This window comes from Drosophila sulfurigaster, chromosome X, assembly GCF_023558435.1.
Source record: "Drosophila sulfurigaster albostrigata strain 15112-1811.04 chromosome X, ASM2355843v2, whole genome shotgun sequence".
NCBI classification, from domain to species: Eukaryota; Metazoa; Arthropoda; class Insecta; order Diptera; family Drosophilidae; genus Drosophila; species Drosophila sulfurigaster.
The window spans coordinates 4815106-4843033 of record NC_084885.1 but is presented as its reverse complement, the minus strand read 5'-3'; the positions used below and the strand labels follow the sequence as shown (position 1 = coordinate 4843033).

The window sequence follows — 27928 nt, the reverse complement described above, 5'->3', positions numbered from 1 at the left end:
CATTTAATAGGGAATCAGTCTCTTAATGTCTTATTTTCATGGTGCTAAGATCACTAGCAGAATAGCACAAAATACTGTCTTCAATATGTTACGAACATTTGATCTCAACGTTGCGTTACCTATTTGTCAAGCTGTTGAAATTCTGACAAAATAAGTTGTTTCTATATTCAGGTATCAATTCAAATGAAATACATTATTATTTCTCCTGTTTCGACTGCAACTTTAATCATATATGGGTAATTCTCTGACGGATGTTGCGTGCGATTATCTTTACAGTGAAAAAAAAACATAAACTAAAACAATTTTAAAACTAAGTGAATGTTATTCTTTAGATAAACACTATTTTTAGAGCTAAGATTGATTTTAGGAACTTGTTCTGTTTTACGATAAAATATATAAATTCGTTCATTTTGTGGGCTTGCGTACGAATTTGTTAATTTTTGCAATTATCAGAACAGAAAACAAAACAGACAAAAAAATTCCAAAACTGTTCTTAGCTCTAATTGAAGTACTAATTTGGAGAATAACCTTTACTTATTTTTAAAATTGTTTCAGTTTATGTTTTTTTCACTGTAAAGACTGTAACACGCGACAAATCCGTCAGAGAATTATCCATATGTAGATCACTGATCTCTTTTTCCACTCACCACTTGAACTATTCAGTTCTTGCCGCTCTGGACTCGGCGCCAGATCGGAGCCAATGCCCGAGGAGCCACGCGAGGACACCTGCTTGCCGTTGGCATTGGACGCAGATGCTGCTGCGGCGGATGTGGCGCCACCGACAGCTGTTGAGGGGCTGCCGCCAGCTGTGGCAGCGCCGTGGCCGGAGGCAGTGGCACCTTTGGGCGTGCCAGCGCCGCCCACAATCAAGGCGTTGCGACAGCGACGCAGCTCGATGGCCGTCAGATTGCCCTTGGAGCGATGCACCGTGTCGTAGTCGCGAGGCGGCAACAACAATGGCGGACCGTTGCCATTGAGTTTGGCCCGCAGCTCGGCGGCCAGCGAATCGAATAGATCGCTGTTCTGTTGTGCCGTCAGCGGCGGATGATGTGATGATGATGAGTGCTGTGAATGATGCTGTGAGTGTTGTGAGTGCTGATGTGAATGATGCTTTCCACTGTTGTTGTTGCTGCTGTTGCTGTTGTGGTTGCCACCATGTGGCGGAGAGCGGGAGACTGGAGAGCCAGCCAAACCGTGCTCCTCGCTGCACTCCGATTCACGTGTGCTGTTGCCCGTGTCGCTGCCCAAGGAGCTGCTGAAACGCTTCGGCGATGTCTCGTGACGTCGCTGCTGATGTTGCTGCTGCTGTTGCTGATGATGTGAATATCCACCGCCATTGGAGTGATGCGATTGCGATTGCGACTGCGACAGATGGTGCGACGACTTGTGGGAGCTTTCGTGACGTTTCTCTGAGCTGTGGCTGCTGCCGTGTCCTTGTCCTGGTCCTCCACCAGCGGGCAGAGGCGGCAAAATGCCCAATCTGCAGTGAAAAAAGGAGTAGCGATCGATCAGTATATATGATTTTTAAAATCTATTGAGCCTTTCAAATAATTATATTAAAATTTACATGTTTAAGTGTTTAATCATTGCCAAAACTAATAAAATTAAAAGAAATATCATGAATCTAAAAAAAATTGAAAGAAAAATATCGAAATTTTGGTAGTAAACATTACTATTCTATAACTATTAACTTGCAAAGGGTATTTACCAGTTTTCATAATGAATCCACATAAATAATTCTTTTAAAGCCAATCTTCATAAGATTAAAATCTTGTTTTTAAAAGAGAATATATAAAAAATTTGATTTGGAAGTTTTATTCACTACCTAATATTAGTTTAAAGTACAGAATTCTATTGGAATTTACATTTAAGAACTAACTATGCTGTTTAATATTAATCTGCAATGCAAGTAAGAGAGATTTATATATTATACTTGAACCTCACAAATATATATCTCAGTATTATAAGAACAACTATGTATTATATAATATTAAAAGCAATCATTTTAGAAGAGCTTATTATTTCACAGCAAGAAAAAATCTAGATTGAGAACAAGATTTCAAATATTGACTTTGGGGCTTTTCAAATTACTTTTGTTGAATATTTTCTAAGCTTTTTATGAATTATAACCATATGCTATATGTCTTTAGTTTTGTAGCATAGAAGTAAAAGAAAAATAACTGAACTCCACAGGAGTCGCTTATATCATTTTGTGTGCTATTTCCTTGCTCGTGGGAAACTGTCTCTCTCACTCCCTCTCTCTCTCTCTCTCTCTCTCTTCTGCTCTTTCATTAATTGGGAGTGCCGTCTTCAACTGAAAATGCAACTTGCAACTGCATTGGTAGGCATTAACATTAGTGCCACAGCTGCCCCATTGGCTAATGGTGTGTCTAAGTGAGCAGGTTGGCAACTTTGCTTCCTGCTTGTTGCGGCACTCAATTGATTGCGATTTGCGGTAAATTTGAAGACCCCCAGCTAAAAACAGCGAAAAACATCGCCGAAAAGTGCTGCCACATGATGTTTCATGAAATTAGTCGCAAGTTGATTGGAACTGGCTTAAAGCAAACACAATTTATATGGCTGTGATCAAATCAATAAATAAGAAAATTTGTCTGCCAAAAGTCTTGCATAAGAATTGGACAATCTTTTTATCTTTAAATCGCAATTACTTTTTTATACAGCATATCCCACAGTAAAATATATGAAAGGAAGTCGAATTAACCTAAAACTAAATAACATAAATACATTAAAAATATAACCTAAATTTGTCCTAAATTATTTGAATTTTACTACTGAGCATACTTTTTTGTAAATTTAAGCTGAAACTTAAGCCTATAAGTGAGAATTTATATAATTAAAAGTAATCTACAAATTCGAGCCTTTTTTTAAAATGTAAACAGAATTAAAATAGTTGAATTAAAATAAATACATTAAAGGAAAAATGTACTATTTTCTACTTTTACCTACATTTTATTAATGGGTCTTGAACTTTCAGAATTTTAATAGATATTTAAAGAAATTAAAACGAATTAACAAAATAAAGAATAATCTACTATTTTCCCTGTCTTTAATTTCATTATTATTTACAATATTGTACTGTAATTTAAAACACATCAATATGAATTAATATGAAATGAATAACTTTTTATTTCCTACATTTAATTAAGATTTACTGCTTGGTCTTTTAGCTTACATAAATATGAAATAATAATATTGGAAATAACATAAAAATCGAAAAATTTTCTATTTCTTACATGAATTTAAATTGTAGTTCATAACAATAAACTTCATAAAGAACAGCATATTAAATAAATGCAACAATATGATCGTTGTTGTTTTGTATGCCTATTGGATATATGTTTATTTAGCAACCCTTCTAGAGTTCATCTGTCAATAAGTATAGAATTATCGATAGATACAATTCTTTTGAATTTAGAGTCTCTTTTAACATGCAATTGAAGGTAACTATGTTATATAGTTTCATTAATCATTAAAACTCTGTTATAATCAAATTAATGTCATTGAACATTTTCCTACTAAGTCTATCACAGTCGAATGTGATTCACATCAAATCAGGCATTCATTCATTCATGTATATTTAGCAACCCTTCTAAAATTCATCTGTCAAAAAGTATTGAACTATTGATAGATACAATTCTTTTGAATTTAGAGTCTCTCTTAACATGCAACATACAAGTGAAACTACTTTATATACTTTTATTCATCAATTAAAACTATGTTATAATCAAATTACTTCAATGTCATTGAACATTTTCCTACTAGGTCTATCACAGTCGAATGTGATTCACATCAAATCAGGCATTCATTCATTTATGATGTATGCGACTTACCTGGTCTCGAGCTCCTCGAAACGCTTTTGATTGTCGGGGCGATTGATGAGTATTTGCAATTGTAGATGCAACGCCTCAGCCGTTGTCTCCGAGTCGCAACGATAGGCGTGCACATGCAGCGGGCACTTGGTGGCCGGATTATAGAGGAGCAGCACACAGGCAACGATGTCATCGGTTTGCACGGAGCTGGTTATGGCACTGTGTGGTATTAAATGCTTCGATGCGCCCTATAATACACAGCAACAAAAAAAGGAGAAAACGAATGCATGTAGCATGATGGGGGAGGAGGAGGAGGAGGAAAGTGAATGCCACAATTTTGTTACTCACCTGCACGATTTTGATGCCCTTGTGCGAGACCTGCAACGTCACCTTGAGCGGCTCCTGGCTGCGCGATCTGTCCACCAGATACGGCAGCACTGAGTTAATGACGCGAGCACCCCGCAATCCCTTCGCCTCCTCGGCACCCAGGAACCACACATAGTACGAGGCCTTCTGGACGTCGCGACGCAAGCGTAGCGCCATCTTGACACCAAATCGAAATTTCGTTTAGCGATTTATCGATTCTATCTCCCTCTCTCTCTCTCTCTCTCTCTCTCGCACTGTCTTTACCAATTTCAAAGGCAACTGCTGATGAGCATCTGCAAATAAGATTAAAGACATTGAAATTGTAAAAATTAAACTTTGATTTATAGAATGTTCAGTAGAATTTTACATTGAGAATTCAGCTTATTATAATTGCTGATTTTTTAACAAGTAAGAAAGCTACAGTCCAGTGTGATCGACTGTGATATACCCGCTACCCATTTCAATTAAAAGCAAAACAGTGCGGTATTATACCGCAAAAAATACTAAAATATACCGAATGCTATATTTTATATATTGGTATACTATTACATTATAGTGCGGTATTGTTCTTAAAACATACCGAATTAATATACCGCGAAAATAGTAAAATATACCGGAGGCTATATTTGGTATATTGGTATATGGTTACATGACAGTGCGGTATTAGTCTTTAAATATACCACAATAATATACCACAAAAATACTAAAATATACCGACTTATACATTTAGTATATTAGTATACTATTACATGACAGTGTGGTATTATTCTCAAAACATACCGAATTAATATACCACAAAAATAATAAATTATACAGAAGTATATATTTGGTATATATGTAGGTACATATACTATTACTTTACGGTTCGGTATTATTCTTAAAATATACCAAATTAATATATCTTGAATAGTAAAATATACCGAAGGTCTTTTTTTGGTATATTGGTATATTATTACACCACAGTGCGGTATTATTCTTATATATATCAAATATACCGACAATATTTTGGAATATATCCAAGGCTATATTTGGTTTATTGATATACTATTGCACGATTATATTGTATCGGCTAATTCTGCCTGTTTTACACATTTTCTACAGACACAGAGTTGAAATACCCGCAGAATTGAGTTTCTAGCAAACTAAATTAAAAATGCAAAGCATTCCTTACATTTTTCATAAATAATAATTTAAAATTAATTGAATTAACACAAAAATGAAGAAGTTCCTGAATAATTTCTCATTTAGAATTCAGTTTAATTATGATCATTAAAATGTTCTCAAGAATTCAGTTTGATCTTTAATGAACAAAATATTAAATACAAAGCATTTGCAAAAATATATTAAAATCATATTGAATTGCGTTTGCTTATAAAATTTATGTTAATACTGAAAGTACACAGAATTGATTTTTGAATATAATATATTTCATTTTAAACTCGATTAAAAATGCAAAGCATTCGCCACATAAATATTTAAATATTCAAGTGCAGCTAAAGCAAAATGCCGGAGAAATTTCAAGTTAAATTTCCCAAGAATCTTAAATCGAAATAAACGTATGAGAAAGCGGCTTATACTTAGATCAGAAGGCCATTAGAATGAAGCCGCTAAATGCAAATCCAATTTAAAATATGCATTTTTATTAGGGGAGCTCAACGTGCGGCAATCGGATGATCATCAATCACAGATGAAACTGAGCAGGAGACATTTGCGTCATCCGAACCACACACATGTGTGTGTGAGTGTGTGTGTGAGTGAGTATGTGTGTGTGTGTGGAATGCCGAGTGATCACAACGCATCGCATCGCATCGCACAAGTGCATATAATATTCATGCTCATGTTAGTTATGGTTACGGGCATCTAACGGAATAATTTTTAGACAAATTTCAATTCGAAAGAGCCGCAAGACAAGCCAAGGCAGCCAACCAAACAGCCGCTCTGTCCACTGGTGTGTCATAATACTATGTTTCCAGTCTCCAGTCTTGGGGGATTTTGAAAAACACATAGAAAAAAAAAAATGGTGCTAACACACACACACACAAGCCGAAGAACGGTATTAATGTTGTTGATATACTCGTATATCTTCTCAATAATATTCATAATCGATGAGCTGGTACAACTTGTTGTGCGACATCTCGCATCTCACAGCTCGCATCTCGCGTAGGCCAAAAAGAATCTCGAATCTTGTTTTATTTGATGTTTTTTTTCTTCATTCCAAGTCCGTTGTTGTTGAGTTTCAAGATATTTATCAATGTTATACGGCTGCCACAATGTGTGTGTGTGTGTGCCTTTGAAATTTACATATGACACAAAAGCGGCCCACAGCACACGGCAATAACACAAAACACAAAACACAAAAGCTGCTAAACAAACGAAATTATTAACCTCAAAAAGCGAAATAAACACATTTGAAATTTATTTCTTCTGAAAAGTACCAAGAGAATATCGCACACACAAAATGTGGAAAAACACCTGAACTTTATCTGAATGGTTTTATTTATTACGTAAATCTGATCTTATATTATGATATTTGTCATCCTTCTCAACTGGTTTCTACTAAGCTCACGAAATAATTGAGCAAAGAAAAAAAGGTCTGCCACGGGTGGCATTTGTTGTTATATATTTGAACTGAACTTTGTTTATAAGAAATAAATCTTCATACATTCGCACCTCATACGACATTATTTTTTAATGAATTTTTTCAAGCCATTTAAATGAATCAGTTTTTATGCCCTCATAAATGGAGAATTTTTGTGTTCGCTTTCAAAAGTTAGAAGGTGATCAGTATAAACCTGTATACCGTGTGATTTGTAGCAATAAACTTTGATAATATCCTGATCATTTTAGCTTATAACAATAACAACAAACTATTAAGACAATTGCAAAAGCCCACAAGCTGTGTCTAATTGTGAATTAAAAATGCAGTAATTTATTGCAAACATAAGGTAAATAATACGTCAAATTATTATTACTTTAGATCCTCAGCTTAATACTATAAATTCATTTGCTCAGAGCAAGTTTTATTCTAAATTATATTTAATTTTGTGTCTGATTTTCAGTTAAATAAAATCTATTCTTATATTTTGTCTGTCAGCTTGACATTCAATTGTTATTTCGTTATTTCGTATGCGACTGCCAGCACCGACAGTTAAAAATTTAATTTATGTTATTCAACCGTAATTATCCAAAATTACCAAGCAATCAAAATAGATTGCACTTGGGTATATAATGCTGTGAGTGGAATACATGAAAAGCAAATGTTTCTTTTTTTATGTGCTCCTGGATTTCGTTAGAAATTTGTAGAAAGATTCTGTGAAGTCTATCGAAGCAATTTGAAATACAAAACAAGGAAACCAAAAAAAAATATAAAATAAAATTAAAGAAAATAATAAAACGGTATTAAAAATGTCAGAATTTTAACTAAATTTGTGATCAATAAAATATTTCATACAAATTAGAAATTAGAAATAATGAAGATTAAATATTTCGTTTCGTTTTAGTATCAGATTGTTGAAAAAAATAAAAAATTGCACACTTTTATTTGAATTTGAGTTCCATAAACTAATTCAAATTATTAAACATCCCGATTTAAGTTTGCTTAAAAATAATGAATATTAAATATTCTATTTGCGGCAGATTCAGTTTGTTTTAAGACAGACATTTAACTTAATTTGTGTTCAATCAAATATTTCAAACTAATTTTAAGTTTTTAATACTCCAGTTTAAGTTTGTTCAAAAATAATGAATATTAAATATTCCGATTGTTCTAGTTTCAGTTTGTTTACAAATAAACAAGGTTCAGACTTTTCACGTAATTTTTGTTCAATAAAATATTTACTACTTTAGCTTAAGCTTGCTTTAAGAGTTCAATAAAATATTTCAAAGGAATTTTTATTATTAAAAAAAATCCGGTCTCAGATTGTATATGAAAAAAAAATATAATTAATTGCAATTAGTTGCTCAATAAAATATTTTTAGCTGAGCGTGTGCATATTTTTGCATACAAATGTATTCTATATTTATCAGCTGAACGTGTACTTTTGCACATCAGTGTACATAGAATGTGAGCATGTGGAATGAATTTCTGATTTGGTTTTCAGCGGCGCAGTCGCAACTGTTTTGCTTTTGCTTATTGTTTTTGTGATTATCCATTGTTGTTGTTGTTGTTCTAGGTGTTGTTAGCGCCCTCTTTTCTGTTTCTGTTTCTGTTGTTGTTGTTGTTTTTGGCTAGACTCGATTGGAAGCCGCAATTGTCATTCTTTTGGCATTCTCTTCTGCTGCTTCGCTTATTGGATTTTGCTTTGCGCGTCTCACATTAAAATGGGTTAAGCGCATTTGACGAAGAAGCAAAAATTGCTGACACACACACACACATGCGCACACACACATGCAGACAAACACGCAGACATAAAAGTACGCGCGGCACTTGCACTGTTTTTGTATTTGTTTGTACTTTTTTCTGTTTTGGTTTTTGGGCTCTCTTTGCGTTTGTTTGGCTGCCTTTGCCTTTGCCTTTGCGTTTGTGTTGTTGTTGTTGTTGTCGTTACTGGCATTTGCTCCATTTCAGTTGAACTCGATCAATGAACCGTTTAATACACTAACACACACACACACACACACATGCACATGCACACACACTCAAGTTGTAGCGTTTAAATTTCTACAAAACTTATTTGATTAACGGTAATTGCAAGAGAGCGAGAGCAACGCGCGCTCTCACTCACCATTGCCTCTTTCTCTGGCTCTTCATTAAGAGAGAGCAAGCAATACACATACAAATACACACACACCTTTGCTTATGCACAGAAACAAAAATAATGAAAAGCGCGGCTCGCCAAGCTGAGCTTTTTATTTTGCTTTGCTAAGCTTCGTTGTTGTTGTTGTTGTACTACACTTTATAAGCTCGACTGTTAATTGTTGTTGCTTTTGTTTTAGGCTTTCGAGGGAAACGTTACGTTCGAACGCGTCGCGCAACTGACGACGTCTCAACGCTTTGGCCGCCTGCTATCGACTGACTTTAGCTAAAAACTGGTGGCTGCTGACTGCCTGCCTGCCTGCCTGGCTAACTGCCGTCCGGCAGGTATGCGCCACACACACACACACACATACGTATACACTTGATACTTGTATGTATGTTTGTTTGTGGCTGTGTTGCCGCAAAGAAAGTCAAGTCGCACGTACTGAACGACGTCGCTGCAACTGCGCTGCGGCTGCGCTGCCGCCACAAGTCTTTGGCTGGAATGTTTTGAAATTAAAAGTTGTTGGGTTTTTGGGCGCAGTTGCTGTTGTTGCTGTTGCTGTTGTTACTGTTGTTGTTGCTGTTGCTGTTGGCCCTGGCCAAGCCAGGCCAGGCCAAGACAGCGGCTGCTTGCTGCCTATTTTTTTTATATTTTTGGCTTAGACAGGTGTACGCTGAGGTGGCGGAGGCAGAGAAACGTCGACATCGACATCGACGGCGACGGCGGCTGCAGTTGTTGTTGTTGTTGTTGTTGTTATTGATAGTGTAGCATTGAGCACTTTTGAAAAGCCGTCGTCGTTTCTATGCATTCTACAAGTTTTCCATCGACACACACAAATACAATTTACGCTGCGCAAAATTGAAAAACTTGGCATTTAACTTGGCCAAGTGAAATCTGCAAAAATTATTCTATATGTCTATAATCAGACACATTTTGTTGTTGTTGTTATTATTGTTGTTGTTGTTGTTGTGATTATTATTGCTGCTGCGGCGGCGGCTGAAGTCTGTTTGCTTTTGGCCACGGAAACGGAAATGGAAATGCTCAAATTTAGTCAGCGTTGCCGCCAAAAGGTGTCGATATTTATACAATTTTAGCTGTCCCACATTTTCTGTGCAACTCACTTTCGAAACACGATCGCTCGACCGTTTGCGATCTCTGAACTTGCCAACCTTTGCAACAAGAATCGACTTTTTGCCAATCTCAAGTGCATTTTGTTCACTAGAGACAACAATGAGAAGCTGTTGTCTTGATATTGTTATTGTTAATATTTATTTTCAACATTTTTAATCATTTCATGCTATCTACCGCATATCTTACTTAAAATGAAGCAAATAAATTTGTTTAAAAATTGCTTTATATTGTTAAAAATATACTTTTAACTATAAACTCAAATTTCTTCATTGAATAAATTTAAGTTTGAAATATTGAAGCAAAGATGATTTTATAATAAAATAATTCTATAAAAATATATGCTAATAATAATAATATAATAATTTACAAAAATTACTTGGCTTAATTTTAAAGAATTATTTCAATGACTACGTTTTAAATTAAGATAGATTATCAAATTAGGTTTTAAAATTTGTTAATCAATTAATTAAAAAAAAGTGCTGCAGTTTTTTGAGCTACAATTGAAACCAAGATAATAACAATTAATTTACAAAAAAATAATTGGAATTTATTTGAAATATTATATGTATTTTAAAGTCAGAAACGAAGTTTAAAACAAGTGTGAGAAGTAAGTGAGAAAAAATGAAAAATGGTATATTGCGGTATTATTCTTAAAATATACCAAATTAATATACCGCAAAAATACTAAAGTTCACCAACAGCTATATTTGGTATAATGATATAGAACCACATTTAAAATATACCCATTTAATATATTGCAAAAATACTAAAATATACCAATGGCTATATTTATATAGTACTACATTTTTAATATACCATAGAGTACAAAATATACCAACTTGTTAGCTATGACAACTAAGATCCGTAGGCACAATTTTAGGCAAAGAATAAGTTAAATAATTTAAAAAAAAATTACTTGGTTTTTATTTTCAATACTATAAAAATGAAAGGATAAATAGCAAGCTCTCAATTTTCTAGCGTTTCTAGCACTTTATTAAAATAATCTACTGTTGATTTACAGACAAAAAGATGCTAAAGACAATAGCTGTCGTCTGCTTACCACAAACTTTACTTCATCTAGCTTAATTATAGTTTTTTTGGTTATAGAAAAAAAAGAGGCAGTCATCAACTTAAATTGAGAACGGCATTTAGGCAGCTGCCACAGCTGCGTTTTTGTATTTTTTTGTTTTTTATGTTTTCCATCTTGGTTTTCATAACTGTCTGCAAGGTATATTAATTGCTTAATTACGAGAGTACTTCTCTCATACGTCTCATAGATGAGGCACTCGGTGCAGCAACCTTAATTGCTTCTATCTTATCTCATCAGTTGTTCTGCTAAGTGGAAAATGTCATAAAGTTTGTAAGCACTTTTTTGAGGTTCAATGATTATGGGCTTATCAAATAATGTGCCATGTTGTTGTTTCTCCGTTGCTCAGTTTTCAGTTCTTTTTTGCTTCTTCTAGCCCACTTTCTGTATAGAATTAAGTACGTCGCATTTCCGCAATTAATGTTGTAAGTCACTTTTTAATACATATATATATATATATTTATGCGCTTTACACATTAGTTGTTTGCCCAAAAGAAATAAGTAATTTAAACTAATGGTTAAAGTATTTCAGTTGGATGTCAGCCTAGATTTCAGAAGGTTAACTTGAAAATTCTGTAAATTACATAATGACTCCATAATGATTAACTAGAGCTTGGGCTAGATTTAAAGTTTCGAACCACCTCAAGGGTAAATCACACAGCAGCCAGGTTGAGAGCGTCTCTCTCTCTCTTCCCAACGTCATTTGTCACTTTCAAGATTATTAAAGACATGATAAATGCATGTATCAAAACATAAGAAGCAGAAGCAAAAAAACGCAGAAACAAAATAAATTAAAATATGTTGTAGAAGCGTGTTCAACTTTCAATTGATATACAATGTGAATACACTCATGAATAAAGCGCTGCGGTTATTATTATTATTGTAAATGCCAGAGCGTAAATTCGTGTTCGACCTTGGTCAGCGAATTTGCGATTATTTTTGGCCCCATAGACGACTGTTGAAATGCATTTACAGCACGTTTTTGCCAACTACAACAACAACGAACTGAAATCAACAACAACAACAACAACAATGAAAACAACTTGCTGAGAGATTTCTCCGGCTCTTTTTTGACAAATCCCTGCTAACCTGCTGACATGCTATTGGTCCAATGGCAACGCCTACCCGAAAAATTTATAATCACACTCACTCAACAAGCTGATTGAAATTTCACTTTTCACTCATGGAAAAACTACACAACAAAAACCACAACAACAACAACAAAATACCCAAAAAATGGAGAAAAAATTGAAAATAATAACAATAAAAAAAGTTTATTCGAATAACTTGCAATTAAATTGGTCGAGCATTGCCTGGGAACTGGTTGTCTGCTTAACCAAAATGTACAACAACTATTTTGCAGAGTATGTGAAATTTTGTATATTTTAGTGATTTCAATTAAACTCAAAATTGTTATACTATAATTTTGTGAATGCTGGAAATGTGTGTGCAACAGACAAAAGGAGGCAAATCCTTCCTTATAAAGTATATACATTCTTGATCACCATCAACAGCGGAGACTATATAGCCATCGAATAGTTTATCGATATACCAAATATAGACTTCGGTATATTTTATTATTTTTGTGGTATATAGCCGCTTAATAGTATACCGATATACCAAATATAGACTTCGGTACATTTTATTATTTTTGTGGTATATTTTCGGTATATTTGCACATAAACTATTTTGTAGAGTATGTGAAGTTTTGTATATTTTGGCAATTTATACCAAATGTGGTATATTCTTGGAATATTTTTGTAAAATATGGTTTCATTGAAAATAAATAGCGAGTGTCTCAGCTTTCTTGTTCATTTGTGCCACAATAAAACATCACAAAATGAAGTTAAAGTGATTAAATTTATTTTTTATTTCACTTATTTTAATAAATTTCTAAATGGTTGGAAATAAATAAAATTTAAATAAAATATTAGATAATAATTTTTTTTTTATTTTGTATATGATAAAATAATTTTTTAATTTAGCAATTTTACGTATAAAGTTTACTGCCAGGAACAAGAAGCCACAATTCTTATATAATTTTTTTTATTTATTTCAGTAATTTCATTATATTTCCAATTAAATCCAATAATAGATCGGAAATTTATAAAAACGTATTTAAATAATTAAACATTTTTGGGTTTTTGGTTTTGGATAGCTTCAGAAGATGTGTCTAATGATTAAATTAAAAATGAAGAAATAAACTTTATTGTATTCCACATTCATTGATATGAATATACAAAAAAACTTTCGTATTCTTACTAGTTTTTAATGACATTAAATAATGCTGATTGAAGTAGGTTTTCAAAATGATTTAATTTAACAGTTGCAATAAAAAATTTGTTAAATTGTTTGAATTATTTTTCGAAATTTCTATTCTGTAAATATTTTTATTACATTTTAATACACTTAAACCTTTTTTTTTATATAAATATAATGGTAATTATGATAGTAAAAGAAATCTGTTTGAAAAATCTTGAACTATAATCTATATAGTTATTTTATTTTTGTCTTTTTATAGACAAACTAAATCATATTCGAAGAGCCATAACTTGAAGTTGTCGTCTGTTTAGTTTGATTGACAAACGAAATGAGTTTTCTAGAGCATTTCAGTTTCGTTGCGACTGCTTGTCTTCTGCTTGTTGTTGTTGTTGTTTTTTTGGTGAAATCCCAAACGCAAAAAAACGAAATTGCTTTTATAGAGTTCGCGTGCGCTTCTCTCGCGCGCCCCTCGACACCCCGCTTGAGTTGTGGCCAAGGCCGTGTGGTTGGATCGATATGAAGGCGATCGACTCGACTTGAAGCGACTCAACTCGATTCGATTCGATTCGAGTTGACTTTGTGCTGTGCCATTAAATCAAAAGGAAGAAGCAACTCTGCCACGCCCCGCGGCAAGCATCATGCTTCATGCCACATGTAGTGGCAGTTAGCCACTCAATGTCGCTGCAACTACCAATAAATGCAGCAGCAACAACAACAACAACAACAACAGCGCGGCCTCGGAACAAGTGGCTTTCTTTTGGGTGCGACGACTTTGCAGCCAGAGCGAGAGATCTGAGATCCGAGAGATTGCAGATCGCCGCAGGAGAAGTAAAAGAGATGGGGAGAGAAGAGAGAAAGGGGCATCGAGTGCAGTGCAGTGCATTGCAGCTGTGCTAAGCGTTTTTAATTGAATCGCAATGAAGAGAGTCTTGAGTCTCGTGTCTTGAACGTGAAACGCGTTAAACCGCTTTTGATTTTTATACTCGTATATTTTGTTGTCCATGTTGTCCACACACATGAGAGCCTTGGGTAAAAGTGGGTAATCATCATTAGCCAGGCCAGGCAACGCGTTGGCCAAGTCAATCACACACACACATCTCTCCTCTCTCCTCTCTCTCTTTCTCTTGATGTCTCTCTAGAGCTCTGTCTGGCTGGCAACCCCATCAACAGCCCCAATCTTCCAATTCCAATTCCAATTCCATTTCGAATTCCCATAGATTAGGCGGTGAGAGTGCGACAAAAGCCAAAAGCCGCAATCGCAGTCAAAGAAAATAAAATTAAAACATTTTAACTGCCTGCTTATAAGATGGCAACCCACACACACACACACACACACAGACATAGACTCATACAGTTAGCTGCCACATGAACATGCCACAGAGCAGCACACGGCAAGTGAAATTCCGTTAATGCGCTGCTCTTCTCCCATCCACATGACCGAAGATCGCTTCGCTTTGGTACGCTTTATGCTTGCCACTAGGTCTCTTCACCTTTCCCCTCTCTCTCTCTCTCTCTCTCTCTGTCTCTATCATCCCCCTTTTGGCAGCCGACAAAGCAGAAATTTGATCTATTTCATGTGATTAGCGCATATAAATTGCTTTCCAACGTTCGCTCATTTATTGACCATTCCGATTGATTAGGTGAAAACGCATGTGGGTGTGCCCAACACACACACACTCACACTCACACACATACCATAGAGGCACGCAAGCACATGCGAAGACAATCACAAACACGTATACATCGATCGGCATCGAAGTGGCATTGGGGCGTGGCATCTGCTGCTGCTCCTGCCACCACAAACAAAAGGTGGAAAGCTGTAGTCAAGGTGCATATTAATAATAGCTAGGGAGAGTCGATGATGATGATGAGGCAACGATTGCTACGAGCTACGGATGAATAGGCAGTCAGCGTTGCCCTTTATGTATACCCTGTAATCTATGGCTATGAGTAGGCGATAAGATGAGTCAGAGCTGTAAGTACGATAGTGTAACAAAAGACTTAAAATACCAACTGTATTTTAACTATATATTAGATAACTGACAGTCAGTAGTGCGATAGCAAAACGAAAGACTTAAGACACGAACTAGATTTGTGCATTAAGTCAACATTTTCTATTATGATTTATTTATATCTATATCCATATAAAATGCGATAAAGAGATTTAGTAGAGTAAGGAAGCTGGTATATCAAAAGACTTAGGACACGAACTTGATTTATGCATTAAGTGAACATTATGCTTTATTTATATCTACATATATCCATATATAAGCTGTCAGTAATGCTATTCAAAAACCCTGTAATCCAGGCAGATAAACACGATTGGGAGTAAAAATTGCGATAGTGAAACAAAAGACTTAGAACACGAACTATATTCGCCGATGCATTTCAATCATTATCTTTATATACAGATTTTATATTTCAATAACTATATTTGTCGTTATACTACGATTAATAGGAAGCAGTACGACCTGATATAGATAGAGAATAGTAGTGAGATTTAGTATAGTAAGGAAGATGGTAAATCAAAAGCCTTAGTACATTAAGGTATTATCTTCATCTACAAATATATTAACAACTAAATCTATATTTAAAGACGATTAGGCAGTCAGTGTAGCTCTAATCTGTAGAGACGAAAACGTAGTTATTCTAGATAAATAAAAGGTTTGCATAACAAATGACTTAGAACACGAACTCTTTTTTGCAAATCTTTACGTGTAAAACATACAGATTGTATATAACTACTTTTATATTAGATGTCCATCCACATTCTGTAATCTGTGCCGAAAAGTAGTTGCGATAGACTCATTGACAGCAGCAAAAATAATATTAAAACAAATGACTTAGGACACAAACTATTATTGTATATAACAATATTTCATTTCATATATTATTCTTTGTATCTACTATACTTATTTATGTATAAATGTATTTTCGTCTTCATTGCTATGCATTTTCATCAGCAATTTTATAGCTAGCCCAGATCCATCTGGAGCATGTGCTGTCGATTGTAAAGCTTCCTGGAACTTGCAAAGGTTCAAGCTACTTAGCAAGAAAATGAGCTAAGCAGCAGTCATACTCGTAATGTCTGTGGTACTCTGACCCTCAGTAGTACGTTGTTGTTGTCGTAGACACGCGCCCAAACAGCAAACAAGAAGAATTCTTGAAGCAAGACAGCAAGAGCGAGAGCAAGAGCAAGAGCAAGAGCAAAACAAGATAAAGAGCATGTTTATGAGGTTGACGGATGGATAGAGTAACATAGGAAGTAAAAAAGGAACCGTAATTATATCGTTTAATTTTGGTTTTTGGGTAAAGAGCAGTTAAGTTAAGCTTTGCTAAAGATGTGAAGATAGTTGAGAATAGTTGGTTATGTACGCCATAACTAGAAGTTCTTTTTGCTTTTGTAATTACAAAGTTACGAAGCGTTAACATCGCGTAAAGATTGACCAAGTTGATATGCGGGTCGCAAACTGAAACTAGAGACGCACAATTCAAATGGAGCTTACGCAAAAGTAAAAGAGCAACAGCAACGCCATCTAGCGGCAGCGATTGATCGCTCGAGACGGGCTCAATTAATGGCCACTTGATTGATGCGTGTGTGCTTATCAATCAATTTATCAACGGGATGCGCATGCGTGAGAGAGACTGAAGAGGAGGCGAGAGTCTCTCCATTGAGATGGCGGCCTTGCCCATTGTATCGAATCGATTGTATAACAAGCGCCAGCAATTTGCATTTGCAGCCTACAAATTGAACAATCTCTTTCACGCAGAGAGCTTCAATCAAAAGGCGGCAGCATCTCAATCATTAAGTCAGCTGCGGAGTTAATCACATGGCATCAGGTGTCACTCATGTCTAATATTAAAAAATCCAAGTGTGTCATAGAAAATAATCGTTATGTGCATGCATAATCATGGCTCAACCCATCAAAAATGTTGTGAACTGGAACTATTCGCCAGCTACTTCCGAGATACATTTAATTTTGGGTCTCACGTATAATAGTAAATCTTGAAAGTTTCATTATAATCGCTTATTTTCCATTTTTCAATGCCTTTTGTTGCATTTAACGAACTTGCTTGCTTGCTGTTCTTTTGTTTTCCTCTCTCTTTTTACACCCGCTACGCATAGGCTAGAAGGGTATTATAAATTTGCGTGTGCAGGAAATGTATGTAAAGGGCAGAAGGAGGGAAGCATATATATTCTTGATCAATGCTAACAGCAGAGACGATATAATCATGTCTGTCTGCCTGCCCCTGAAAATCTGGTATATTTTGCATTTGGAATATTTTTAATGTAATACTATACTAATATACCAAATATTGCCATTGGTATATTTTGAAAGGTGTACCATATTAAAATATCAAATGTAGCCTTTGGTATATTTTTAGAGTTTTCGATATATTATTTAGTATACTTTTAAAATAATAGTATGTAAGAGTATACTAATATTCCAAATATAACATTTAGTATATTTTTAGTATTTTTTCGGTATACCAATTCGGTATATTTGTAAATTAAAGCTGTACTATCACGCAACAGTATATTAATATACCAAATATAACACTTGGTATACCAAGTATTTTTTAGTATGTTACGGTATATTATATTTTAAAATTAATACCGCACTGTTGTGATCCTATTCAAAATGAGTGGCGGGTATCTCGCAGCCGAGCACACTCCACTGTAGCTTTCTTACTTGCTTTTTGTTTTGTACACATACGTGTCTAATAATTATTTAAACATTATGATGATTGTACTTATATTAGCCGTGATTATTATTGATTGTGCGGGTAAACAACAAACGAATCGATCGTGAAAAAATTTGTGTGTATAAAATCGTTAATCCCACACAGATGTATTACTACTGCCAACCACTACCACACTTGTGCAATTAATAATGAATCAATAAATAAACACTTTTAAATAGCATATTATTTGTAGACACTTAGGAGCACTCTTCATACAGCACACACGAGGCATACACTTTGCAAATAAATTTGCTCGTGTCAGTAAACAGAAATTGATTTCTTGGCATTTGTCAGTGTCTGTCTCTCTCTCTCTCTGTCTCTCTCGTTCACTCTCCTGATCGTGGTACTTTCACTTAATAATCTTTTATATAAATAGAAATTTGTCTGTTTAACAACATTAATTTCTTTAATTTTCTACAAATACGATGAGTTAAAATGCCAGCCAACAATCGACTGGATCAATGATCTATGAGCGAAGCAATTGCATTGACTTGATCTAATGTGTTATGTCAAGCAACTGAGTTGATGAACTCTCAGGGCTGTTGAGTGCTAATAAGTCTTTTAAATATGTTTGCTAGATTTTTAATATTTACTTAAAAGGTTTCGCTAGTAAATTTGTTTGCTATTTTATTTTATTTTATACTATCACAGTAGTTATAAGTCTTCTAAATATGCAATACAGCTTACTAGATTCTTAGTATTTATTTAAAGATTTCTTTTGCAAAATGTTGTTATTAGATATTTTTTGTATTTTTATTTTTGTTATATTATAATTTTTCAATATTTTTATAAGTCTTTTAAATATGCAATACTACTACTTACTATATTTATTTTAAAGATTTCCTTTACAATTTTTTGTCACACTGCAATTATTTTTTTAATTCGTTTCATATTTTATATTATCATAGTTCTTTGTTTTTATAAGTTTTTTTAATTTTTTTTTTTTAATCCAATTCTGTTTACTAACTATTTACTTAAAAGGTTTCGTTTCGTATTTGTTGTCGTAACATTCTGTAAATATTTTTTGGTTTATATTATTTAATTTCTTCATTTTTATTTGGCAAGAAGCAAACATGACTTGAAGATTATTTTTTTTGTGGTCATTATTCAATGAACTGAATGTCATGCATTATTGCATTATTACTTATAACTGTTGTGCCATAAAAAAAAGTCTCTGTCCGAGAGTTCTTAAGTTTAATTTTCGTTCCAACTTCAATTACATGTGATTTTTTTTTTTTTTAAATACTGATTACCGAAAGTCCCATTAAGAGAATTCTTTTTTTTTTTCATTTCTTGCTGTTGCTGTTGTTGTGAGTGAGTGAGGAAGACAGACACGAAACTGGCAAAGTTTTGTTCGAAAGTCCATTAGTTATCTATTGATGGGTGGGGTCAGAGTTATTTGCCGTTTTAGCTGGCTCACTGTGGCCGGCCTATCCCCATATAAACATTACATCATGACATGACTCCATGTACAACGTAAGCCCATAAAAAACCATACCTAATCACATCACATCGTGGGCTGGAACAGCAGCAACAGCAACAGCAGCAGCAGGAGGAGCTCCAGCTTTAGCTTCAGCTAGGCCCCGCCACAGGCCGCATTATGGTTAACACTGAAACTGAAACTGGAGACGGCTGTGGAGTCTACGACTGCCACTGCCACTGGGACTGAGACTGAGACTGAGACCTGAGCTTAGCTCTGTGTATGTGTGTGTTGTTATTGCTTCCTGATTGCGTTGCACGCATGACAGGTGCTGATTAGTTGGCTGACACCGAGCCCAAGACTTACACGATGAATGCATCCAAATGCAATTGCGTTTTTCTACCTTGTTTTCTTTTTTTTGTTTTTTTTTTTGCGCGTCGTCATTCTGTGCGGCGCCTCATAAATAACTGGGCGAGAAATTTCAGTTGAGAGCTTATGCAACTTAACCATATTAGCTGCAGCCCCAAAAAAAAAAAAAAAATACAACTATATATATAAGTTATATGCATGTGCATTATAAATAGCATATGGAAAACAGAAATATAAGAGAGAGAAAAAATAGAGATTTTCGTTGAAAAAAAAACAAAAAAAGTAAAACAAAAGACTTAAGACACGAACTTTATGTATTTCTGTTGTGGGCCATTGTAACTGTAAGCAGCTCGCTTGGCTCGTTGTCTTGGTGTGCCATGCGCTCTTTCTACTCATTTCCTATTAATTTATGTTAATTATTTGTAAAAGAAAGAGCCACACCATGCCTCCCCTCCCTCACCACCCTCCCCTCCACACACAGCAAAGCAAAGCATGGTATTCCGGTATACCCCGATATACTATGTATATAGCCCATTTGGTTGACTGCCTTTGCTGCTGCTGCTGTTGCCTGGCCTCTTTGGCCCTCTTCTTGTTGAGCTTCTTGAGCGAATGTATGTTTGTATGTGCGCCACACAAGTTCACTGACTTGTTGACAATGAATTGACAAAAGCCAAAAAGCCAGACGCCAACTATGGAAAAAGGCGCAGCAAGCATACGGAGAAAGACTCAGTGACAATGCCAGTGAGAGGAGAGAGGAGAGAAGAGGCAACAGCTGCGACGTAGATAGCGTCAAGAAATGAAGATGATACCATGACATAGGCACAAGTACATTACACATGTGTAGAGACCAAAGCGCGAGGGTTGCACCATATTATTAGTGTGATATATGGAAACTCCTTTTGTCTAGTGGAGTTTCCATATATCACACTATCAACTATAAGAGTTGAGAAATTGTTACTATAAAGAGCACAGAAATTTTGAATTTTAAAATAGATTAATCAATTTAATAAACATTTGTAAAGTTGAAAGAATATAACATTTTAAATTTACATTAAAGAGTTCAGAAATTTGGAATTTTAAAAAGAAATTAATCAATTTAATAAAGATTTGTAAAGTTAAAAGAATATAACATTTTAAATTCACAAAAAGAAATAAAAATGCCATACAAATACAAATCTACATTCAAAAGTGTGGTGCGATATATTTGAGTATATTCGATCTTAAAAAAAATCTTCAAATAAAACTTTTAGGTTGGAAAAGTCCTTAATTAAGGTTTTTATGCTTAACTTTTTTCTTATTTTAAGATTAAAGTCTTGTTTCAAGTATGTTTTATTCTAGATTGAAAAGAAGATTGCAAATAATGATTTTAAGACTTTTTGATCTTAAAAAAGAATCTTGAAACAAAATTTTTAGGTTGAACAATTCTTATTTTAATATCGAAAAGATTAGAAATTCAGGAATTTTATTCTTGCTTCCTAATGTAAGAATTTTAAATCTTGCTAGTGCGAATGTTAGTTTTCTCTTCTTTAAAAAATATGTACAATAATAAGAAATTTATTTAAATATAAATTATTGACGTAAAGTGAAATTTAACCGTCTAACTTGAGAGGCAACCCTCGCATACTTCGCACCGTCAAGAGCCTGAGGTATTTACGTTTCATCACTGGCAAAAATTAAGACGATTTGTTGGCTATATGTAGAAGCAACTAAAGATTCTTTTCAGCTAAACAATTTGCCTTGCGGCGGCCGGCAAATTAAAAACATGTCTTAACATCCACTATTTTTTGTTGCTTTTGTTGTTGTGGTTGTTGTTGCTAATTTTGGCATTTGTGTTTAGAAATTGATGCCCGATAATGATGATGATTATTGGTTTGGCTTGCTCGGCTGTTGATGGGTTTTTGTGATGTGTGTGTTTTTTTGCTGTTTTCTTCATTTTGATGTCTTTACCTCGGCTGATGTCATGTCAGGATTTAGAGCCGGTTTTTCATTCTATAATTGAATTGTTTTGTTATTTTTGTTTTTGTTTAGGTTGTTCAACATTTATCTGCCATGCGCGCAAAATATTTTCAATTGAATGTATAAAATCGTGAAAGCAAATCCCGTTTTAAATATTTAAAATGTATCCCAGTGAAATTCAAGTGAATTTCAAGCTGAAATACGCGTTTCTTATAGTACTTAATACAGTAGCTGGCATTTGATAAACTCAAAACAAGATTTTTTGCGAGTGCATTGCTATTTAAACAGAACTTTGTATAACAATACTTTGCATTAATTGATCAAATGTGATGGGGCAAGCGTAAACTGTAATTGTTGAATTAAAATAACAGCAAAATAAAAATCATATAAAATGCTTCGATGACAGGCATAATGATTGGATATGGTAATTCAACTCAACCGGATAGAGATGTTATATGAATCATATGTGAATAAGTGATGTCAATACAGTTAACTAACAAAAAAAAAGCTTTCCTAAAATAGAAGTCTTTTGTTTAGTTAAAAAAATAAATAATTATTCGCACACAACAAAAAAAAATAAATGCGGGAATAGAGAGAAAAACAATTCGCAATTATTCAAAGTTAAAGACTATTAGCAGCTTAGATTGGCTTCTGGTTTGGGTTTCGTTTTTGGGCTTTTTGCAACCGGTTCTCAAGACTTTCGGCTTATTGTGCAACAAACTGTAAAGAGCTGAACCAAAAATCAAAAAGGAAAAAAATAGTATCTATGGCCGCTTGTCGGCCATTTCCGCTAAGCAATGTTAACTGGAGTTCTAACACCTGACTGACTGACTTTTCGACTGTTCGCCAGACTGATCAAGTTCCCTTCCCCCCCCCAGCACCGATTGCCCCTCTCAGATGTTTTTGGCACATTTAACACTCGGTTGAGCTGTGGTCGATGATATTTGCCCTCAATTGAAACGAATTTTTGTTGTTGTTGTTGTTGGTTGTGCCCCTCTACTTTGTACTTGAAATGACTTCATTTGCACGACTTTTGTGGCGGCTTTTGTATGCTGTAGTTTTCAGTTGTTGCTCTTTTGTTGCTTGTCTTTTCTTTCTTTGTTTCATTTTCGGCTTGGATTGCAAATCAAGGTTAATTGTCGTCTATCCCCTCTGCGTGTGCGCCTTTCCAATCAATCAGCTCAGTAGGCTTCAGTACTTGTGTTTTTTGGTTTTTTTTTGTGTATTTTTGTCGCTGTCATGCACGCAATTTGCATGCGTCGATGTTAGCTGCTAACTGTAAACTCGGCTAACAGCCACAAAATGATTGCTCGCACCGCACAGTCACGATTTGACGCCCACGCCACGCCTCAAAAGCTCACAAATTTGGTCAGCGCACACATTTGGTTCAATGGTCCCCCAAGTACTTTTTGTTCTTACATATAAAATAATTGGAGAATTCGATTACTTGATAATTAAAGCTTTCAAGTTATTGCATACACTGAAAAAAAGACAAGTTTCTAAAATGAAGAACATTCGTCTTAATAATTGTGTTCTTAAAATAAGACCACTTTAACGTATTCTTAAAACTAAGAACATTAGTCTAAAAATGACAGATTTTCAAATTAAAAAATACGAGATTTTGATTACAAAATTCTGTAATCCATAGAAATGTAAATAAAATTTTGATTTAGCTTTAAGTGTTTCCGTTCATAGCTCAATTACTTGAACCATTCTTCATTGAAGTTTCAGAATAAGGATTCTGTCCTGGGTTCAAATGCTATGCGAATCGGTGACAAGTTTTTCGTAAGTAATACTGATCAACATACAACTGAAAAATAGCTGAATGCGATAAATAGGAAATTATCATAATTGAATATTTTAAAAAAATACATTTAAAAAAATGTAATTTTGATCTTATCATAAGATTGTTAGTGTTAAAACTATAAGATTTTTTCCTCTTATTAATAAGCACTTGTTTTGTTTTCAAGATGTGTTCTCCAACCTTAAGATTTTCAAGTTCTTGACTCACTTTTTAGACCAAAAGTTTATTGTACTAAGACAAGAATCTTGATTCGATAATTTTGTTCAGTGTAGTTGTGCTTTATAGCAAAGGCAATAAGGCAGTCGATTCTAAGATTTTATTGCAATATTCTATACAGATATATAGAACTGCTGGAAATTGGCATTGAAATCACTTGGTAATCGATTAGTGTAAAAGTCTGAAAAATTCGTTGCCAAAAATGTTGGTTTCTGTGTGCCTGGTAGACTGTGATATTAGTGAAAACGGACTTGCTAAGTAGGCGTCGTCAGGCAGAAGAGCTTCACAGTTCAGTTTGCTTCGTATACTTTCCTCAACTGTTGCTATCATTATTTCTATATCTGCTAATTTCGCATTTAAGTTGTCTGACAGTCAATAGGTGAGTCACAAAAAAGAATTATATATAGAAGAATTAGATATGTGCTCAAGCCAAATTCATCAATTGAGCCAGCAATCGTATATCATAATTAATGACTCTTAAGATCAGAAGCAGCAATTAACGGACCAAGTATTGTATAGTACTATCTGCAAATCTCTTATAATACGTGTATCCATAACACGTTTTATCATTCCACACAAAAAATATTATGACAGCATAATTGTCAGATGCCGGTCGCCTGATGAATGTCTTTGGGTTGGTTTTTTTTTTTGTAGGTCTATCTACTAATTGTGCAATTAAATGTTATTCATTTAACACAGCATTACATAACGTTGTATTCAAATGGAACTTGATTCGCACGTAATGATTAATTAAAGTCGACAGTAGGGAAATTATCAAGTGAAATCAGAGAAAAAAATTCCACTCCCTGTAAACGACAAATTAGCAAGACAAAGCAAAAAGTGAAAAAATGTTGGGCAAACTATAAATAGAATAATAGCTAAATTATAAAAGAACATAATTTTCCTAAAAAGACAGTTTAATTTTATCTAAACTATTTAAAATTTTTTGAAACACACTTTCTGATAATCTAGTCAAGCGTACTTTGAACTCTTGCCCTCTATGTTGATTCAGACTTAATGAGCTCGCATTTCGATTATGATAACGGAACCTCAGTTATGTAAATGCTCAACGAATTTAATATGGATTAGTTGAAAAAAATGTAAATAGTATTTTTGGTGTTATCCATTTGATCAGCCGCAGCAACATAAATTGAATTTCGTAGGCGGTAAGCGGTGTTATATAATATGTATATGCGTGCCTGAATATTCATATAACGTGATTTTTATCGGCTGCAAAATTGATCAAATTAGCACCGAGAAACTTGAGTTTAATTAAATTCTCAGCATAAGGTTCGCATTGATTTATAGCCGTGATTTTGTTGTGGTTTTTGTTGTTGTCCAATTAAGAGCACGTTTAGCGGCGCAAACAACTTTCTATGGCAACAGAAGCCGCAATCCATAAAAAAACCCTAAACAATCGCAGGACATTGTGTGCTAGCAAACAAAAGACTTAGGCGACAAACTTGCGGGCATTTAAAATCGACCACGATTTTCGAAAGAGTGAAATGAGAGGGGGGAGGAGGGGAGAGGGGTTTGGTGGTATGGGTAACTGTCGCGCCTGTCGCGAGACAATGAAAAGTGAAATTGTCTCGATAGGTTTTCAGTTTTCAGCTTTTCAGCATTTCGTAGTTTGCTGTTTTCGTTTTGGGGCACGTTTTGTTTTTTGGTTTTTTTTTGTTTTCATTGGTGTTTTTTTGTTTGCTTTTCCACATTTCTGTGCGCCAGCAAATCAATGAAAGTCGTCGCCAAATGCAATCGCTGCGAGTGCATGTGGGCTTCCCAGACAGCCAGACAGCCAGCCAGCCAGCGAGCCAGCTAGTTAGATAGCCAACTAACCGGGCAGACAGTTTCGAATGCTCGCATAATCAAGCCAAAAATGGCTGCGCAGAAAACTAACGAAAAATTACCCAAAAACGAAAATGTGGCAGGAGAAAGGCGACAACTTGCAGAATTGTGTATAGCTAAACACCTGATCAATGGAATGCTCTCTGTGTGAAGGACGTACATAGCTCAAAGGTCAGCCAAGAGCAGCACAAGACGATGATGAAGAAGAAGGAGCTCACGATGAAGACGAAGTAGGAGCAGCTAAAGGAGATGCTGTTGGACAAGCCAAATGAGCAATTAAACATTCAACAAGGCCTCGAAATGACAGGCTAACAACTTTCACCGCCTGTCATTGGCATAAAAAACAAAACCAACAAAAATCTCATGTCATACATACCCCCGTGGGATGGGGAGGCGAGTAGAGATGAGAGGGGAATGGGAGCGGGGTGAAATGTCTACGACAAAATCACGAGACAGACATCACATCCAGTCGGTTGGTTTGGGCAGCCAGCGATGTCAATCAGAAATGCCAAACACAACTGCAGACAACATTGATTTGGATTTTTTTGGCTCTTTTTTTTTTGTTTTTGTTGATGAAATTTCATTGAGAAATGTTGAAGGTTAAAATGCAATTGAAGACATGAGTGGAAAGTTAAGTTGAGTGCTTCGACAAAATATGGTATGCTCTTGTAAATAAAAAACAAACAACAAAAACCAAAAAAGAGTGTTTCATCAGCTTGCGATAATTGGGCAGCAATGTAACTTAAGTAGTTGGCATTTGTAGAGTGCTTTTGTCAGGTGTTTGCAGAGTTTGCAATTGAATTTTAAATATTTCCAAATATGACAGGTGACCATAAAAAAAAAATTCATATAAGAAATGCCAAAGTTTATTAAATGGCAACTTAATTTGTATTTTATTCATTTAGTAAAAGCTTATAAATTGTGTTTTAAAGTCAAAAGTCAGAGCTGAATGTTATAAGACAAAAGAATGTATTTTATTTTTTTTTTTCAAGTACTGGCAAAAGCCTTGAACTTCAAAATTAGTATGAGCATCAAGTTAAATCATTTAATTAAAAGATTAACAAAAAATGAGTCAATTTCAAATGAATATATTAAAGTAGATTTTATATTGACGAATTGTGATTTTAGTACATAAAATAAGTAAATTCTCGAAACAACTTTTAGATTTATTAAATGACATTTTGTTGTTGAAATTTGAACAACTTTCAGCATAAAAATCAATTATATTTATTTCATTAAATGATTAACATAAAATGAGTCAATTCTTATGGCATTAATGTATAAGATGTATAAAATGCCCCTTTATAATGATATTTCTGACAAACTTCTGCACCTAGTCAACCTGCACTTTCAGCATTAAGTGTAATAATCATTAGAATCAAGTCTATTAATTTTATTAAAAGATTCATGTGATTTTGTTGTGGATCTTTAGTCAAAGCTATAAGAATTGATTCATTTAATGAAAAGCTTCTTATAAAATAAGATTTACAAAATGTCACTTTGGGTATGATATTTCTGACAAACTTCTGTGCGACGTGTATTAAGGAAAAAATAAGTATCAAGTTGCTTTATTTAACATTAAATGAGATTTATAAAATTGCATTTTATTGTAGATATTCTGGCTAACTTATGCGCCTAGTCAAAGTGCGCTTTCAACCATTAGAGTATTCACAATTCATAAGCAAGTAATGGAAATCAAATGATGTGTTGTGCAAGTTGATTGTGTTTGTTGCTTTAATTTGTTGTAGTGATTTTCAAGTGTCCACTTGACGCACCATCAAGTGGCTCCATTCCTCTGTCTCCATCTCTGTCTCTGTCTCAGTTGCAGTCGCAGTCGCAATCGCAGTCACTGCCCTTACTCTCTCCCCCCTTTTTCCCTAGACCGCTGCCCTTAGCCCTGTTGGTAGTCTTTCAAACAAAACTGAACTTCAATTTAAATGCGCAGCGTTGCTTTTGTTGTCGTTGTTGCTGCTGTGCATTTTTGTTGTTGTTTGTTTTGTTTTGTTTGGCTTTGTGTGTGTTTTTTGATTATCATTTAGCGCACATTTTCAGCCATTTGTTGCTATTGTTGTTGTGTTTGAAAAATGGTTCATTAACATTAGCTTTCTACACGTTGTTGTCGCTCGTCGACGTCGTCGTCGTCGTCGTTGTTGGTTG

General features: G+C 34.6%; 1 protein-coding gene across 2 annotated transcripts in view; it reads right to left on the bottom strand.

The window, feature by feature from the left end:
• The window catches only part of LOC133847425 (hormone receptor 4), a 56589-nt gene that overhangs the window by 4833 nt on the left and 23828 nt on the right, over nt 1-27928 (bottom strand). The window contains exons 1-4 of one of the 2 annotated variants that reach the window (XM_062282455.1): nt 8987-9216; nt 4179-4489; nt 3852-4078; nt 648-1480 (exon numbers count right to left, since the gene is read on the bottom strand). In XM_062282455.1, the coding sequence (XP_062138439.1) occupies nt 648-1480; nt 3852-4078; nt 4179-4373 (1255 nt within the window). In that variant the 5' untranslated portion in view covers nt 4374-4489; nt 8987-9216. Of the gene's footprint in view, nt 1-647; nt 1481-3851; nt 4079-4178; nt 4490-8986; nt 9217-27928 lie in introns of those variants that run through there. The other variant, XM_062282456.1, reaches the window with a different exon arrangement.